Source organism: Artemia franciscana, chromosome 5 (assembly GCF_032884065.1).
Source record: "Artemia franciscana chromosome 5, ASM3288406v1, whole genome shotgun sequence".
NCBI lineage: Eukaryota > Metazoa > Arthropoda > Branchiopoda > Anostraca > Artemiidae > Artemia > Artemia franciscana.
Genome location: NC_088867.1, coordinates 51,517,403 through 51,535,978, shown reverse-complemented (window position 1 = coordinate 51,535,978; position 18,576 = coordinate 51,517,403). Strand labels below are relative to the sequence as shown.

The window sequence follows — 18,576 nt, the reverse complement described above, 5'->3', positions numbered from 1 at the left end:
AAACGTAAACTAAGCCTTGCTTTAGACTTTTGGCAATAATTTTTAATGACTTATTTTAATATCAAAATATTTTTGGCAATAGTATTTAAATACTAGAAACGTGAAAAACGTTTGTTAGGTATGAAAAAGCTTTCGAAAAATTATCCTTAGTCATGCTGAATTTTTAAGTACCTCTTGTAGCTCCAAATATACCTTCGTCATTTCTATCCAGTTCTTGTGAGTCTGACTCAGATGCTATATTCAATGAAAAATCCACAGGTCAATTTTGATGCTCAGGTGACAGAATATAACTAGAAGTTTCTCCGATCGTTTCGGTGTCAATTGATGAATGGAACTTTAGCTGCGTGTTTTTTTTATATTTTAGAAATCTTTTTTCTATTAACAGATGTAAATTTTATAGCCATATCTGGACCTAACATGCAACTTGTAACGGTTTAATCTGTGCCAGTGGTAGCTACATAGGGGTTACCACATTTCCCAATATATAAAATGAAGATAAATTGAGCTTCAATTGCGTTTTCATTTTCGATTTTTAGAAATTCTGTACACCATGGTTGATCCTGCCCTAAGAGACAAAGCGTGGTATTTGAAGACATCCATCAGCTTACGTAATAAATCAGATTGACTTCATTCCAGATATCTATTTTTGACACTGGGGACTGAGTACAACTGAACTCTTAAATATTAAGTTTCGGTATACATTTTTTTATAATTCCGCGATATTTAGCCGATTCGTTTTCCGTGTTTAATCGTTTTAACCGTGGACCTCGTGGTACAAGCACTAGAGGCAGTCCAGGGTGCCGTGCCAACTAGTCTGAGAGTAACTAATTTAGAGTAATTTTAGCATTATATGAATCGAATTTCAATATAAACTGAAGGAGATTGAAATATCATCAAAGCAGTTTTAAAAACCGTGTTAGTTGTATTGGTCTTCACTTTGTTTTGTATAATAAGTTGTGAAATTTGAGCAATTGTTAAGGTCGTGGGATCTGGAGGCTGTTCATGAGGGATCTTACTCCTCCTTCCCTTAGACAATAGTCCACCCTCTGAAAAGAAGAATGTTCTAAGATGTTCAACCTGAAACTAAAAACTGTCAGAGTCAAGCAAACTTCTCCACCTAACAGTATCAATAAATTTTCAAAATGTCTTCCAATTTGGTATCTTCCTGCTCTCTCCAGTCCCAATGAGGATTTTTTTTTTAGAAAAAAAAGAAAGAAAAAGATGAAAACAAAAACTGCTTTTTCTAAACAAATTTTCTTTAATTCTTCTTAGATTTGTTTTCTGAGATTATTTTTTAAACTAACTTGGATTAAACTAATTTTCATATAATCTATTATTAAATATATATATATATATATATATATATATATATATATATATATATATATATATATATATATATATATATTATATATATATATATATATATATATAAATATATATATAAATATATATATATATATATATATATATATATATATATATATATATATATATATATATATATCAAACAGTTCATGGTAACGAACTGTAAGTAAGGAGCGGGTCAATAGCAACGGAAACTCTAAAAAATGTAATTTTGATATCAATAAATACATCAAAAGAATCGGATGTTTATGCTAAGTTTAAATCTATAAGTTTCATCAAGTTTAGTCCTACCCATCAAAAGTTACGAGTCTAAGAAAATTTGCCTTATTTTTGAAAAAAGGAGGAAACACACCCTAAAAGTCGTAGAATTTTAATGAAAATCACAGCATCAGATTCAGCGTATCAGAAAACTCTACTGTAGAGATTTCAAGCTCCTATCTGCAAAAATGTGTAATTTTGTATTTTTTGCCAGAAGAAAATTTTTTTGCCCGCGCTCATTTTTTGCCCAAGGTCACCGGATCAAAATCTTGATATGGCCATTTTTTCAACATAGTCGAAAAATCTAATGTCTTTGAGGAGGACTTAATCCCTCACAGTCCCCGGGAGAAGGGCTGCAAGCTATGAACTTTGCCCATTGTTCACATATATTGGCTATTGTGATGTATATTACATGTATTGGCTATTGGGAAGTATTCAGACATTTCCAGGGGAAATTTTTCTGGTACGGGGGGAGGGAGGTCAAGGGGAGAGGGTTATGTGGGAAGATCTTTCCATAGAGGAATTTTTCATAGGGGATGAGAATTTCCATGAAGGGGCCGCTGGATTTCCCAGCATTGTTTAAAAAACAATCAGAAATTAAATTTTTCTTAAAACAAGTTTTTTCTACTGAAAGTAAGGAGCATTAAAATTTACAACGACAGAAATTATTAAGTATTTTGCTCTTTACGCCAAAGTATTTTTGGTAATTTCAAAATAGCTTTTTATTCTAATTAAACGGTTTTAGGATTCAGGGGGCATTCTTAAAGAATTGGAACAAAATACGAGTTTTAGCGTAAAGAGTGAGGCATTGACGAGGGGGCAAACCCCCTCATATTACGTATATGAGGAAGTTTCTTCGCCTCGTCAGTATCCTCACTCTTTACGCTAAAGTGAGAATTTTGTTATATAATGGCCGATATAAATAATAATTTGTTTGTGTTATTTTTTGGCCAATATTAGCATATAATATTATCTTAAGCAGCTTCTTAACTATGATTTTTATGTGATAACAAACCAAAGATATTGTATGTTTTCTTTTTTGGCTGTTATTAAATAAAAAAAAATTCCGACTGAAAGTAAGGAACAACATTAAAACTTAAAAGTAACAGAAACTATTACGTATATGAGGGGGCTGCCCCCTTATCAGTACCTCACTCTTTACGCTATTGTTTGACTTTTTGTTCCAATTATTTAAGAATGACTCCTGACACACAAGGACCGTTTAATTGGAATAATAAGCTTTGTACAAATTCACAAACATTTTAGCGTAAAGAGCGAGTTACTGAGGAAGGACAACTTCCTCATATACGTAATAACAACTAAAAGAAAAATTTGAAAATTGCAGTTCAAACAATTCGTGGTGACGAACTGTAAGTAAGGAGCGACCCGGCTAAATAGTAACCGAAACTCTAAAAAACTGCTTAAAAAAAGGATTTTGATACCAACAGCTATATTGAAAGAATCAACTTTTTATGCTGATTTCAAATATATAAAATTCATTAAGTTTAGTCTTGCCCGTAAAAGGTTACAAGCCTGAGAAAATTTTCTTGATTTTCTCAGGTCAAGAAAATTTTCTTGACTTTTAGGGGGGAAAACACCCCCTAAAGTCAGGTGATCTTAATAAGAAACACACCAACAGATTCAGCGTATCAGAGAATCCTACTGCGTAGGTTTCAAGCTCCTATCTGCAAAATGTGGAACTTTGTATTTTTTTTTATTTTTTTGCCAGAAGACAGATCACGGATGCGTATTTTTTTGGGGGGGTGATTGTATTAACCCAGCGGTCGTAGAATATCAGAAGAGGGCTCATTCAAACGGAAATTAAAGGTTATATTGTCCTTTTTAAGTGACCAAAAAATTGGAGGGAACTAGGCCACCTCCCTTGCCACTTTGTCTTTGGGTATAACATGACCCACCCCACCCCCCCCCCCCAAAGCCTGAGGGGAAGGGTCATTAACTTACAAAATGTGCCCATTGTTTACACATAATATTTGTTATTGGGATGCATGCATACATTTTCGGGGGGGGGCAAATTTTCTGCAAGGGGTATTTCCAAGGGGGGATTTTCCATGGAACGTGAAGTTTCCAGGGAGTGAACTTGTCAGGGGAAATTATACACTGCGAGAATTTGCCAGGATTCTTATACAAAATTCTTTTTATGTCTTGTTTTCTCTTTTTCGTCTCAATTTTACGCGCGGAGTAGTTAAGAGTAGTTGTTCGGGGCAAATTTTCACCGGGATTGAATTGTGTACAGGACATTTCCAAATTGAGGGGGTTTCTTCGTGGAGGTGGGTCAGATTTCCTGGCATCATTTAAAATACGATCAGAAATTAAATTAAAAAACAAGTTTTTTCTACTGAAAGTAAGAGGCGACATTTAAACTTAAAACGAATAGAAATTATTCAGTATATGAAAGGGGCTGTCCCCTCCTCAACGACTCCCTCTTTACGCTAAAGTTTCACTCTTTCTCGCGGCTCTATTTTTTTCAAACAATAAGCAACTCCCTACTTTCAGTAGAAAAAACTTCTTTTTTTTTTATTTAATATACATATAAATCCATTATGAAATAGCATAAAACTACAGTCGGTGACGTTCAGTGTCGCAAGAATCATAGTTGAACATCGTAATGTCGAGCTAATTTCTATTTCATTTAATACAAAATTTGCACTTTCAAAACTTCTTTGACCTAGTCCCAGGCTCGTATCCAGCGATTTGCAATTTAATGTGTTCCCTACTTCTAAGAAACCTTATAGTTGCTTCTTTAGCTGTCATTCCAATAACACGGTCTACTACTTCATAAACTATTTTCCTCAAATCCTTCCACCCGTTTTGTTCGTAAAGGAAAACCGTGAGAATCTAGAGGAGGTACTAATATCAGGTAAACATAATAAACGTTTGGCATAAAATTCCCATCGGGTATTAAGACACTTACGACAGAAACAAGCCCATCTGATGAACTTTGACTCGTCAATTCTTGTGAAACTGATTTCTTGAGGTTATTCGTCCTTGGTGGAGTAAGGTGTTCAGTTCTTGAAGGGCCTGGCAAAAAGAAAATGTCTAAAGTTACGGTTATTATTACAGGTTATTAATAGGATTTTACAGGGGGCTATATTTATAATTAACAAGATTGTAAATAATTTACTACAATACCTGTGATAGAAACTATATGTGCATCGTATTGGAGAAAAAATACGGTTTGACCACGGGGGAGTTGTCACAGAATTATTTGCACTAAATGTTCAGAAAAACCTGCTTAATTGCACAAAATAAATCCACCCAAATCCCCCTTGCACAAATGTCCCAAATTGCCCTAAACTGGGGAAAATGAGAGGGGGAATCAATGTTTTTGTTTATAACATTTTGGAGTTTAATCCAATCAAGGAGTTTTCCTATCCAATCAAGCATGACAAATTAAATATGTCGTCAGAAATCCAGTTTTTAGTACCCCCGGTATCAATTTTCATCTTCATGGAATGGGGAGAGGATCATTATTTGCTGATTCCTCTGGCTAAAGGATCATTTTATATCAAATACAGCACTACAAGGTAAAAAAAAATTTTTTTTACTATTTACCTGTTTTCTACCCCCAAGGGACTTGTAATATGAGCGGTTGCCAAGCATAAGATCTTGAAAACCACTTCTTTAATCGAGATCGAAATTTAAGATAAATCAGCTATTAAAAGGAGCTTTGAGAAATCAGGTAAATTAATAGCAAAAATATTTCGATTTTTAAAGCAAGAGCTAAAGCTAATTCTCCTTCCTGCTCGTCTTCGTTCTCGTCCTCATCCTGTCTAGCTGTGGCATTAGTACATAATACCTCTATACACTCCCCACAGGCAAAGCTGCAAGGCAAACCGTTCCAACGGCAGCTACATCTGAGACTCGCAACTGCTGTTGCACTGACAGCGCACCATCTTCAACAGATTTTCCGATGCTACTGAATCGTCAGTCATAATGGGAAGATACATATTTTGCGATGAAGAAAGACACCAGCCCAACTCTTCGGGCTTTAGCGAATTGGATGTGTCTTGCCACTTCATTATTTGTAAATAGCACCTGTAAAAGTGGTACTTCTTGGCCCGTGGAAACCACTCTGCCTGAACGAAAGCATATGTGCTTGCAACCCGCATTATAAATGCTCGCGACCAAACATCAAGCAGGGTCCCCGCCCCTGCTTGACCCCTTGTATATGCATACCAAAGCTTTCTCTCCAGCTTCGGTTATCTCCTAGTGGTTGAATCCTGATGTCGTGAAGATCTTACAAGTATCCTTAGAAATCAAATCTTTAAGCTCCAAAGAAACCACTGCTGGTTTTCGTAGGCCATGAAGCCTAGATGTTGCATCGTAGCGAGCGATCGCATGGTATACGAGTAGATTTTCTGCTGCTTCGGCTCCTAGTTTGTTCTTTATCCTTTATATGTCGTACACTCGTCGGTTATATTCATGCGTGTATGTCTGCATAAAGGCATCACATGCATCAAGTTTGGCATGGTACGGACAAATACGTCGGTATCATTTCCAATCAAAGTGGTCGACGAAGTTTCAGCACAACTGACTACATTTTGTACAAATAAGATATCGGCATCATCTTGAGCATATAGAACTTTATATCCTGAGTTCGACAGCCTCTCAGTAAGTAGGTTGATGAAGCGTTGTTTATTTTTAGAATTTCGCAAAAATTCCTCCTTACTTTTGACCATATTCATGTAAGGAGAAAATTCAATCGTCAGACACGACAAACCTTTGGTTCTCTGCAATTTTTGTCGTTGGTGTATCACTGTAAGAGTAAAAAAATACCACTGCCTGACCGAAATGTCTTGTTACACAATCTAAGTAAGATCCTGCCACCTCAGAATACGTGGGTCCGGCAGTCCAAGGGATTTTGGTGAGGAGCCAACCATCGTTCAAAACTTTTTGGGAGGTTGGCAATGTCACCAGACCATTGAGCCCCTCAATTTTCATCAGTGCATTTGTTAGAGAAGCTTTGTCGGGTGTCCTCAGCACCTTGAACGAACTAAAGAACGATGATGTAAAATTATAGAACTTTAACGACAAAACCTTGTTCAAGTCAGGACCGCTGGTGCTAGCCACTGCGGCTAGACCTTGGAAGATTAGAGCTGGGTCTAACCTTTATTTCTCCCTGTCTATCACCATGGATGACTTCCTAGCTATAGTTACACCTTTCTCCTTTCTCCTGAAAACGTATTTGTCATTATCTTATGCTTTTATGTTCTTCAGAATAGTTTCTCCCATATATTAGGCATCGTCTAAGTTTACAGATGAAGAAGTCGGTAACCAAGTTCAACAGTTGTGAATCCGGCCAAACGATTAAAGGGGCTCAATGTATCGAACTATCTTATCGATGTCCGCCAGATGTCTAGCTCTCTTTGAAGATATTACTTCTGCGTGATTTTCAATAATCAAATCCGCAAGGCGAGTCAGGTTCTACCTACGTTCGTTAACGAAAGCCGAAGTAGGCATTGCAAATTGTCCAAATTGTCTGCTGCAATTCAGTTACGCCTCTAACTCTCGTCAGACCGTTAGTTGTTTTCTAGCTTCTCATTAGCGTCTGTTCAATTACCAAAGCAGGAGAAACTGCTGCCCAGTAGATGTCAGCTCTTTGGATGAACATGTATTCCTGTAACATTCTGCAATGCTCTGTGTTGTCTTTCCTTAACTAAAAAATCAACTGCACAAACAGCCAAATAGACTTCGTGCAAAGATTGTGGCTGGAAGCAGCAAAGTAAAGAAGCATTTCTAACAACAAATGTAGATAAATCTCAAGGTTTCCACTTCTTTCAGTGAAACTCAGGAATCCTGAGGTTGCTTCTCAGGATTCCGAGTAGGTCCTGATACTGAAACCAAAAACGGGCAGTTTTGGACTCGGATAATCGTTCTTTTGCTCTTTGAACTATTTCATAGATAAACTCTACTGCTTCCGATACCTGCGCATCGTCGAGTGTATCTCCTTCAGGGAACGAATCGTACACCTGTTTTGCCTTTTCAAGGAGTTCTGGTAGCATGTCATTGCCATCAAATGCTCTGCTATTCAGTTCTGATGATAAAAGGCTCGCATAAAGAGCTAACACCAACAAACCATAGACTCGCACAGCACAAGAAACAGCTTTGTCTTGTAACATATTACGTCCAGTGTTCGGTACATATACTTGACTTAAGATTTTCAAAAGTAACGAGTCAGCCATCAGGAAGCCAATGGCTCCAAAGCGTGTGAAATCCATGTAGGGCAACAATATTATTTCTTAGAGCACTTGTGACAGGCTCTGCATCGATAATACACTTTGACTTCCATTGAAGTGGTTAGTCAAAAGTAACAATTACAGTTTTTCCAGCTCGACAAGCGCGGTCGTATTCTAGCCCACATAGGCTGTAGAATAAGAACAAGAGATATCGCCTGGTTTGTGGTTAATCATTGAAAAGAAAACAAATATTTGAATTTCTCGGGTGAGGTAGCTTTTGATGTATTGGCCACAGAAACGTCGTCCTGCTCTTGTATCGGAAGTAAATGATTGCACGAACCTTGTGTGTAGTCTTAAACCCATTCACCTAGCAAGCACTATGGTAGTTAGTCCTACTGAGTAGATCACACAAAGAATGGCTCTATGGAATGGAAACCGCGAACTGGAGGGGGAATCTGGAATACTGTTTTGAAACTAAACTCTTCAAGAATCATATTCTAAGGCGCCATTCGTAGCTTGATAGGAAACGGTGAATCGACCATAACTGATTAAAATAACTAGTTCATGTATGTCAATTTTCACAACCGTTAGGTAAGATGAGGTACTTGACTACGTAAGATCAGATTTTTAACTTTGTTTTCGAAACCCCCAACATTGACTTAATAAGAAACGACCAAACAATCCGACAACTTCTTAATTTTGAGTTTTAACCCCTTCCCCCCTTCTCCGCCCTTTCAGGTTGGAAATGGGCATTAGGGGACGCAAAAATGAATATCTGAATTCAGATTTGGGGTTAGCATGCTTGATAGGAAACGACCATTTAAACTCCAAAACATTTATAAACGCAAAAATGGACCCCCCCCCCCCTCTCATATTCCCCATTCAAGGCGTATTTGGGATACTTGCGCAAGGGGGGTTGGGCGAATTTTTTTTTTGAATTAAGGTGATTCTTTTGAACATTTTGGTGTAAAAAAAAATATTTGGCAATTCCCCCGAGGTTTGACCATTTTTTCCCGTATCTTTCCTCCACTATAGGGAAAGATGGGTAATTTACATCCGAAAATTGGTCCAAGGGACCCTTCACTAACACAAAAGCAAAATCGGTCTAAAAAAAAACTTAGTTAGGTTCAAGACCCCATGGACCTTAAAATTTTCATTATCTTCTATAAGATTTCTAGCTTTTTTGACAAGATGTGATTTAAGTACCGAGGGAAAAATTTGATTTTTTGCTTTTATTTCCACGATGGAAAGGCTTCCCATGCCCCTCCTGCCCAGCATTTTTTTTTCCTTCCTTTCTTTTATTCCTTGTTCACTAGGTTTTTGTTGTTATTTTTTTTTGTCAATTAAGTTAATTTTGCTACTATTACTATAACGAGATGTTTTGTTTTGTGTATGTCCTATTATTTACACAGCCAGCCTTACTGCTCTCAACTCGGATTAATGTTTTTTATATTTTTAAATATATTGGATAAAGTATCTATCTATCTAAAAAAAGGAAGATGTGCGTTAACAACCTGTGTTTGCATCAGAGGAAGGAGGAGGCAAGGAGACAGGGAACAAAGAGGCAAGTTTCTCATATATTGTGACCCCTTCACTATAAGCCATTAATTGTCGATTCCCTTCTTCCATCCTATAATCCAGGATATATCCAGCCATTTAATTTCTGGTATCTAAGAAAGCTTCACACAAAATAATACTTCAGGTAGTTCGTTAGGAACAATTAGTTTTAGATAGTCAATGGATCCCATTGTGACTGGGCCTTAAATGAGGAAAAACAGGCAAAAAGGCAGAACCCCTGAATATAGGCAATAGCAAAGTACGCCGGCACAGTCGCTTCTAAGACACGCATGCATTCTATGCAAAATCATAATTAAAATCACAGTTCAAAATCACAGGTTATCACACATTAAAATCACAATTGTAATCACAATAATAAATGAATCACAAAAACAAATCACAGGTAATCACAGGTTAAAATCACATTTGTCTTTAAGTTTTCTTTACTGAGTTGATTCGTTTAGGTACCATAAATTTATCCTAACTCAAGGGAGGAGGGTAAATGGATTAATAAAACTAGGATTATTTACAAGAAAGGAAGATATGCAAGAGGCTTTTTGAGTGTAATTTCAGGTAATTTCAGGGCAATAGCGCATCAGATAGTGAGCAGTGTACAGTGCCGTTCGAATCCGCCATCTTGGTCTATAACGAAAGAAAGGCTATGATGGGGAAACGTTTTATGGGTGAAGGGTTGCTGAAAATCGGGCTTTTAGATTTCAAAAAATACTAGAGAAAAAAAATTAAACCGTCCCGCACAAAACCTATGGCTAGATTTTATGTAGGCGTGTAACCCCTCTGAAATTTAAGATGTTTACAACTATTGCTGTAAATTCTTGTATTTTCAATATAGTGTGCCAATTTTTGGCAACTTTTTGCAAGTCCCTTTCTCCCTCCCTCCCCCCCCCCCCAAGGAAAAAAATCCTGATCAGCCTGCAAAATAAATTACGCTTCGGCAAGAAATACTTAGGACTTTGAAAAATAAAGAAAAAGCAATTGAAATGAAGACTGCAATACATCTTTTGTCCTTCAAACCGAGCTATAAAAAAAAAAAAAATGAAATAAATACACTATTAACGAACATATCTGGTAAACGAGAATTCAAACCTTCTTTGTGTCTGGTTCTTGGTTCATTTTGTCTTGGCCGATACTCTGGACTAAATGAAACTAGGTGAGGTAAAACTAAGCATGAACTGCCTAATCTCCGAGGATTCACTAAAGACGGAGTTTCAGGTACAAATGTTGGATCCAATCGGTCTCTACTTAAAGTTGGTGATTGGTGTAATTCATGTTGTGCAACATATTGTGGTCTAAAAGTAAAAAGAAATTAAAAAAAAAACTTTAGGTAAGCATGAAACCACGACAATAGCTAAGAATAAGGGAAAACTAAATATATTAAGAGAACATCACCAACTGAAATAGAATTTACACTGTAAAGACAATAATCACAAAAATGAACCACGTGTAGAAAATTTTGAATTCGGATTTAAAATTTGGCGGTTTCATCATGATTTCATGTCAAATATTTAGAATTAGTTGATAAGTAATCTCATTTGCAAAGCCTCGAGCGAGGGAAAGCCAACTTTCAGAAATCACGTATTCATTTCATTTCTATTCCATTCTCATTCCATTTAATTTAGCCATACATTCCTAAACCGATAATAACAAGTAGTCCGTCAGAAACAATTTGTCTTAATTAGATCTTGAGTTTCTGAAATGAGACCTGGTTTGAGAGACCCTGTATAATCAGCTGAAGGATAAAAAACAGCCATCAATGCTGGTAACCTCTCTTAAAGGAAAAAATTTACTTGTTATCGGGAGGTTCAAGGTAATCGAATCACTATTTACGTGGCAACAGGTATTATTAACAATAGTTATCACATCTAACGGATTATATTCTAATTCAGAAGGTTGTCCTCCAGGGGACAAAATATAGTCAGGGGCAAAACTCACAAGAAACTTATCTAGTCCAATGGTGTTATCTGGTCCAATAAATAAAAAGTAAAGGTAAAACACGATAAATCGGATGAGTCCTAAGAACAGGTACAGACAGTAAATTAATCTTCGAGAAACTTACACGTTAAATGTAAGTTAACATATCTTAATTTTTATTTTCAACAAATTTATTGGCTTACTTTAATAATCTTTTCCTTTTAAAACTATTCTTCAAGACAGCAAAGGATTTAAATCATAAACTAACGCAATAACATGTGAATACATTAAAGTATCAAAGAGGGATACAAAATTCAATTAATTAGATAAATTATAACTCATAAGCTAAAATAGACCTTGTAGTTATTCTTTTCCGATGAAAATGCCAAAAAAAGCCATTTTTCAAAGAAAATACCAGAAACGTTATTTTTCCGAATCTATGAGAGGGAAGAGGAGGGAGGAGGGGTGGTAGAAAAATCTTACAGCGGGCAAATTCCTCCACCGACTGAATTCAATGCATTTAATAGGTCCCGTCGCCTCTTTGTCAGTGGGTCCGATACATAAACACCTCTTGATGCTAACTTGGCTGACAGTTTGAAGACTTTCCTTCATATCTATCAATAAAAAATTTCAATAAAATACCAAAGATCTATTTTTCTAAATAGACAAATACCCCCGCCCCCTAACTCACGTCGCAGCATTTAAAATATCTGATGCTAACTTAGCTTTCCATTTGAAAGCTTTTCTTGCCATATCAGAAGTGAATTTTGCAATTACTCCGGACGTTAATTCTACAGATGTCTGAGTCAATGTCCAACTAATGCTGGAGTTATGCTCCATTATGACACCTTCAGTAAGCCTATATTCATTATGAACCCATAAGAAAAAAAAAACTATGACGACTTTAGTCTGCTGTCCTGAAGAATATTAATAACTTTACTGGCCAATCAGGAAACAGTTTCAAGTTTACCAACGATACATCTACTACTATTGCTTCTAACAAATCACTGCAGCACCAAGCCGTCTGAGGCCAACAAAGGGAGGCAAACCCTTCCACAATCCCAATGGACGATCGCGTTCATCTACCGCCATGTCAAACTCTTTAAAGGTAGGTATTTCTAATTAAGGAGGCGAATGTAAAAGCAACTTATCTTTCTGCGAGGGTCGTGCCTCACTAGTGCATCGTTGCTTTACTCATAGAGCACAACGTAAAGTCGTATCATTTCATATATTTCTTCCTATTTTTTCTTTACTTTCATTTTTATTAATTCATTTTGAGCTTTTTTCATGTTCATTTTTCAATTCATATTGTTTTTTATTCATTTTCTTTAATTTTAAATTTTTTTTCTCAATTTTATTAATTTTTATGCAAGCCTGGTGAGTAGTTTTTCAGATTTTGCGGTAGGGAAATAAAACAAATATGAACTTATTTTAGTTACCTTTTATGAAACCTGTAAAAATGAATGTTCAGCAAATACTTCGAACGAAAAGATCCATTACATAGCTTGCATTTCAACATATTTGAGTGGATACGGCAAACCTGGAACACAAACATAAACATGAGTCATTTCGGTGAATACAATATCGAACGTCGATCAGGGTTACCAACTTTTCATGCTTCGAATGAAAATATATAAAATATGTAGCAGCTTCGTGCTATATGGATTTTATCTGTTTTCATCATCTTTGATGTTAACTGGCCGCTTTGAAAGTGGTTGTTTACAAAGCACCTTCTGGTCAATAATACAATTGGCAAAAAATAGCAATTTTTTTAAAAATAGAGTTTTTGAGATTTTAAATTTCGTAAACTCTAGTTTTTGAGATTTCAAGATGGACAAATTTCAGCTAAAAATAATATATTCTTGAATGATCAGGGAGCACATTTATTGACCAAAATATTGGCAACCTTGACGTCGATTCTATCGGTTTCTTCACAGCATTACTGGTTATTTATCTTGGTTTCCAGTGTTCAATCTATTTCGTTCAACCCAGACACCCAATACCCAATAGTTTTCTTGGGGTGATAATCAGAAAATTGAGCGGCGGGGTAACAATAAAAAGAACTTCTATAGCATAATTTGAACAGGAAGAAACCTAAACATGAAGTCATTTTAGAATTATTTTTTTTTAGGGAGGAAGGGTCAAACTCCGAACCCCTGTGTAAGTTCTTGTTCAAGAATATCCCGTCCCTATCTCAGCTTCAAACATGTACATATTGGATCTTCAGCGATTTTCAGCCGTTATAGCTGAAGGGCATAATGCAGGACCTAACGCAGGACCTTTGATCCCATTCCCCTCCGATATTTATAGGTAATCCATGCTTCAGTAACTTAAAAATCCTTACCCAAGATAATGAGGGGACGAAAAAAACTAAAATAAAACAAATGAGTTTGGAGTAGTTTCTCCCGGTAGAAAACCATTTGATCGTCATGTAATCAAACCATAAAATGGACATGATTTATTGAATGTAGGCCACAAGCTCATAGCGGTTAGCCTGAAAAAATTTTAACCTTGTTCTGTACTTTAAACAAAGAAGAGAAAACAAGAATTTTTTGTCTGTTCTAACTCTACGAGTGAAAAGATGAAACGACTACAAAAAAGAAAAAAAAGAAGAAATATCAGAAGACCGAATAGCGAACCTTAAAATGAAAATTCCCCAACTTTTTTTTGCCATAGACCACTTTCAAAATTTGCTGCCTCAGTGGACTAACTGCCACTAAATTTCTTTTATATTCTTAAAAATCGACAAAAAATGTGAAGATTAGATCTAGCTATAAAAATTTTCCAGAGTTCCAACCGTAAATTAACAGTTTTCGGGCAAGAAAGTGAAAATTGATTGGTTAATGTTTTGAATTTTAAGAACAAAACTTAAGATTTTTATTTTCACATTCACAACTAACTAAATAAATAAATAACAAACCTACCAGGGTTTGAGGTGGCACGAAAGTCGACGTAAGTACTTTCTATTAACACAACTATTTAAAAAAAACCTTTACTATTTAAATAATTTTATTATAAATAAACCATAATAAACAAACCATATATTAAGCAAATAATAAAAAATAAGAAATTATTGAAATATAAATAATCATAGATAAATAAAAAAGAATAACGAATCCAATCTCAATCACTCTTCCCTCCCAACCTGCCTTAACCCCTGTCCAAACTTACCTTCTAAAATCACCCTTCCTTCTCTACCCATCCTACCACCCAAACATAATGGAACAATTTTCCCAAAAAAAATAATCTTTTGAATTCTTTTCAAATTGAGGTACATGTTCCGCCACCCTAACGGTCAATGTTAGCTCATTCCACATACATGGGCCCAGTTGCTTCACTGAAAATCAAGACTTGGCCCCGAGACGCAAATTAACAACTATATTACCACTTCGTCAAGATCCATAATTATGTAGGTCACAATTAGTTTGGTAAAAACTATTAAAAACATCAACTCTCAATTAATTAATTGATTTTGACTGTGCTGTGATTAAATATCAAAAGACAAAAGTTGGCTAGTAAAAGAAGACAAGAGCTAAGAGCTCATATGGCACTTGTGACGAAGCCAGAAGAGCCAAGAGCTCATATGGCAGGAACCAATTTTTCGGCTCCAAATTTCATCGTCCTAGCTTATTTGGAAGTGCCTAAACTAGAAAACCTGTACCGACAGACAGAACAACAGACCGACAGAGTTTGCGATCGTTATATTTCACTTGATTAATACCAAGTGCCATAAAAAATGGTTCCACCCAGCTTTACTTCTTCGACATTTACTCTGGGCACTAGAAACCAATCAAATGTCATTTGTCTTATTTCGCAAACTCGACATTCAGAGCAGTGAAAATAAAATAAAAAATAGTATATTTTCTTGTGCTGTATTCATTGGCAATTCTAGATCTTGGCAGTAAGGATAGCCACCCCCTCCTAGTTTTTTAAGACACGAGACATTAAAGTCCTATATTATATGAATTTAATTCCTTTATTTTATATTTTAGCGCTCCTAATGAGACACCTCTCCCCCTGATTACGAGGCCTAAAACCACTACTGGCTGTATTGATTCAAATACTTAATAATGGCACTATTAATTACAATTATTTTATATTAAATGGTAATTTGGTAACAAACGTAATATAATGAGAACTAAACATCAGTAAATTAAAATAACTTCTTCAGAGGTAATCACGAAAAAGTCATTATTTCATATGCTTTATATATTGACGGCAAATTAATCATATTTGGGTTCAATTTAAAATAGTTCGTGGTAATGAACTTTAAGTAAGGAGCGATTCGGCTCAATAGTAACCAAAACTCAAAAAACAGAATTTGACATAAATAGATACATAAAATCTATACTATAAAAAATGAAGTTTCCTCTTACCTCCATTTATTTCCTTCCAGCTGGCCATTCATTTCCCACAGTCCGTGGGGAGATGCCTGTACGTTATGAAGTTTTTCCATTGTTCACGCATAGTATTTGTTATTGGGAAGTATACAGACGTGGGGAGGAGTAGATTTGTAATTGGGGTAGGTTTTCATTGGGAGAATCTGCCTTGGGGAAGAAAATTTCCGGGGGAAGAATTTTCCAGGGAAAATTTTACACTTGGGGGATTTGACAGAATTACTATACGAAATTCTTGTTAATTGTCTTACATTATCTTTGCCAACCCAACTTTGCATGTGGAAAGGTTCCGGGAGAATTATTCTGGGGCTATTTTCCATTCACTTTGATTTCCAGAAAAAAATTCTGTGGAAGAGGGCATTTCCGGAGTCTTCGAGAAAACGATTAGAGATTAAAGTCTTTTTTCAAATGAGATTATGCAAATGATAAATTTTCAACTGAACTGTCTGCAAGAAATTTTACGTGGAGGGAGATTTTCAGCTAGGATGGAACTGCCTGGAGGGAATTTGACGGGGGGTGTACTTAATGCTGGATGAAATGTTCAAGTTTCCTGTGGGGGTGAGGGGGTGGGGGGATAAATTTCATTAGGGCTGAGCCAAATTTACCTGCATTATTAGAAAAATGAAAAGAAATTGAAAACTAAAAAAATAGTTTTGCTAACTGAAAGTAAGGAGCAATGTTTCATTTAGAGACTGACTGCTAGATGTCTCATTTAGAGGCTGTCTACAATTAGTGATGAAATAAAATATACACTTAATAAGCCAGTAAACAAGACATCCAGGCAAGGTCAAATGATTTGATTGATTAATTAAATTGTTATACATCACTTAACAAACTAGAATAAAATTAAAAAAGATGTATCTTAAATAATTTTTGCTGGCTGGGGCCATCAAGAGCCAAGACTAAGTCTCGCAAAAAAGTCTCTCAGTGCTCTCTATTCAGTTTTGGGGGAGTGGAAGGACGAAAGAATTGAATTAAACCCACCCATTACTCTCTCACAATAATATGTTGGGGTTATATATCATAGCATAAAAATATTAAATAAAAAAAAGTTTTTTTACGGAAAGTAAGGAGCGCCATTAAAACTTAAAACGAACAGAAATTACTTCGTATATGAAAGGAGCTGCTTCCTCATCAACGCCCCGCTCTTTATGCTAAAGTTTGACTCTTTCTCTTAACTTTACTTTTTGAAACAGTAAAAAACTTTAGCGTAAAGAGCGGGGCGTTGATGAGGATGCAGCCCCTTTCATACACGAAGTAATTTCTGTTCGCTTTAAGTTTTAATGCCGTTCCTTACCCTCCGTAAAAAAAACTTGTTTTTTTTATTTAATTTCTCAATGTTTTTGAATCAATGCATGTTTTGATTTTGGCTCTCCGCAGATGAATAATTAAAACGATGTTCATTTAAAACACTTTCTCATAGTTTTGATCGAATGATTTTGAGAAACAAGGAGCGGGGGAGGGGGCCTAGTTGCTCTCCGATTTTTTGGTTACTTAAAAAGGCAACTAGAACTTTTAATTTTTACGAATGTTTTTATTAGTAAAAGATATGCGTAACCTATAAATTAGCTTACGTAACGAACTTCTGTATTCTTATGTTTTTATTACGTATATGAGGGGGTTCACCTTCTCGTCAGTACCTTACTCTTTACATTAAAGCTTAAATTTTGTCCCAATTTCTTAAGAATGACCCCTGAATCACAAAAGCCATAGAAGAAATAGCTGAAATTACTAAAAATACTTTAGCGTAAAGAGCGGGGTATTAGGAGGATGTGAGCCGATCATATGCGTAATAGTTTCTGTTCGTTTTAAGTTTTAATGCTTCTCCTTACTTTCAGTTGAAAAAAACTTTTTTATATTTATTTTTTCATTTTTTTAATAATGCTGAAAAGTCCTGCGCTCACTTCATGAAAATTTTCTTCGCCCATGACAAATTCCTCCAAGGAAAGTTCCCCCAACATATCCCCCTCTTCTCAACCACCCACCCCCTCAACCTAAAAATCCCCCTGAAAACGTCTGTACACTTCCAAATAAACAAACTATATGTAAGCACTGGTCAAAGTTTGTAACTTGTAGCCTCTCCCACGGGGACTGTGGGGGAGTGAGTCGTCCCCAAAGACATAGTTATAAGGTTTTTCGACTACGGTGAATAAAATGACTATCTCAGAATTTTAATCCGGTGACTTTGGGAAAATAATTGGCGTGGGAGGGGGCCTAGGTGCCCTCCAACTTTTTGGTCACTTAAAAGGGCACTGTAACTTTTCATTTTCGTTAGAATGAGCCCTCTCGCAAGATTCTAGAACCACTGGGTCGAAACAAATTATTTAAGACCATTAGAAACAGAAAGATCACACAGGTCCAACCCCTGCTTTTCAGTGTTCTTGCTACAGAGCCATAATCTAGGATGGCCGTTGAAATCTCCATGGAGGATGATAGGAGACAGCGAATTTTTCCCGATAGTTATCTAGGAAGGTTTTAAATTATCTGGCAGGTACAAGGGCTATAAATAGTCCCAATGACCCCAGGATTATTAGGAAGGGTTACCCTAACCCAAGGAACGTCTCCACCTGCTGAGGTCGGGAGATTCAGACAAAAGAAGTACCGTATTTGAATCTGTGTATAAAAGGAAGTACCTCCCTCTTCCATATTTCACACCATCAGTTCGTACTCGGTATCGCCCGAGGAGCGTGTGCCTCTGTAGGAGCAATTACAATATGGAACACATAACTTATTTCATTTAGTCTTACATCCCCCTCAGCTTTCGCTAAAAGTTTCAACTTATTACCCTATTCCAAAGCTGAGATTTTACATTTGTGCCATTTTGACAATGTGGATGCACTTAAACTAATTTTATTTAATTCAATAGTAGT

At 36.1% G+C, this 18,576-nt stretch overlaps 2 protein-coding genes across 8 annotated transcripts in view; one reads left to right on the top strand and one right to left on the bottom strand.

Annotated features, from left to right (window-relative positions):
• LOC136027568 (microtubule-associated protein futsch-like) overlaps positions 1-18,576 on the top strand; it is a 682,876-nt gene that overhangs the window by 472,702 nt on the left and 191,598 nt on the right. The window lies entirely within an intron of this gene.
• The window catches only part of LOC136026796 (uncharacterized), a 34,967-nt gene that overhangs the window by 8,050 nt on the left and 8,341 nt on the right, over positions 1-18,576 (bottom strand). The window contains exons 2-4 of the mRNA XM_065703496.1: positions 12,749-12,849; positions 10,485-10,687; positions 4,559-4,665 (exon numbers count right to left, since the gene is read on the bottom strand). Coding sequence (XP_065559568.1) covers positions 4,559-4,665; positions 10,485-10,687; positions 12,749-12,828 — 390 coding nt within the window. The 5' untranslated portion in view covers positions 12,829-12,849. The remainder of the gene's footprint in view (positions 1-4,558; positions 4,666-10,484; positions 10,688-12,748; positions 12,850-18,576) is intronic.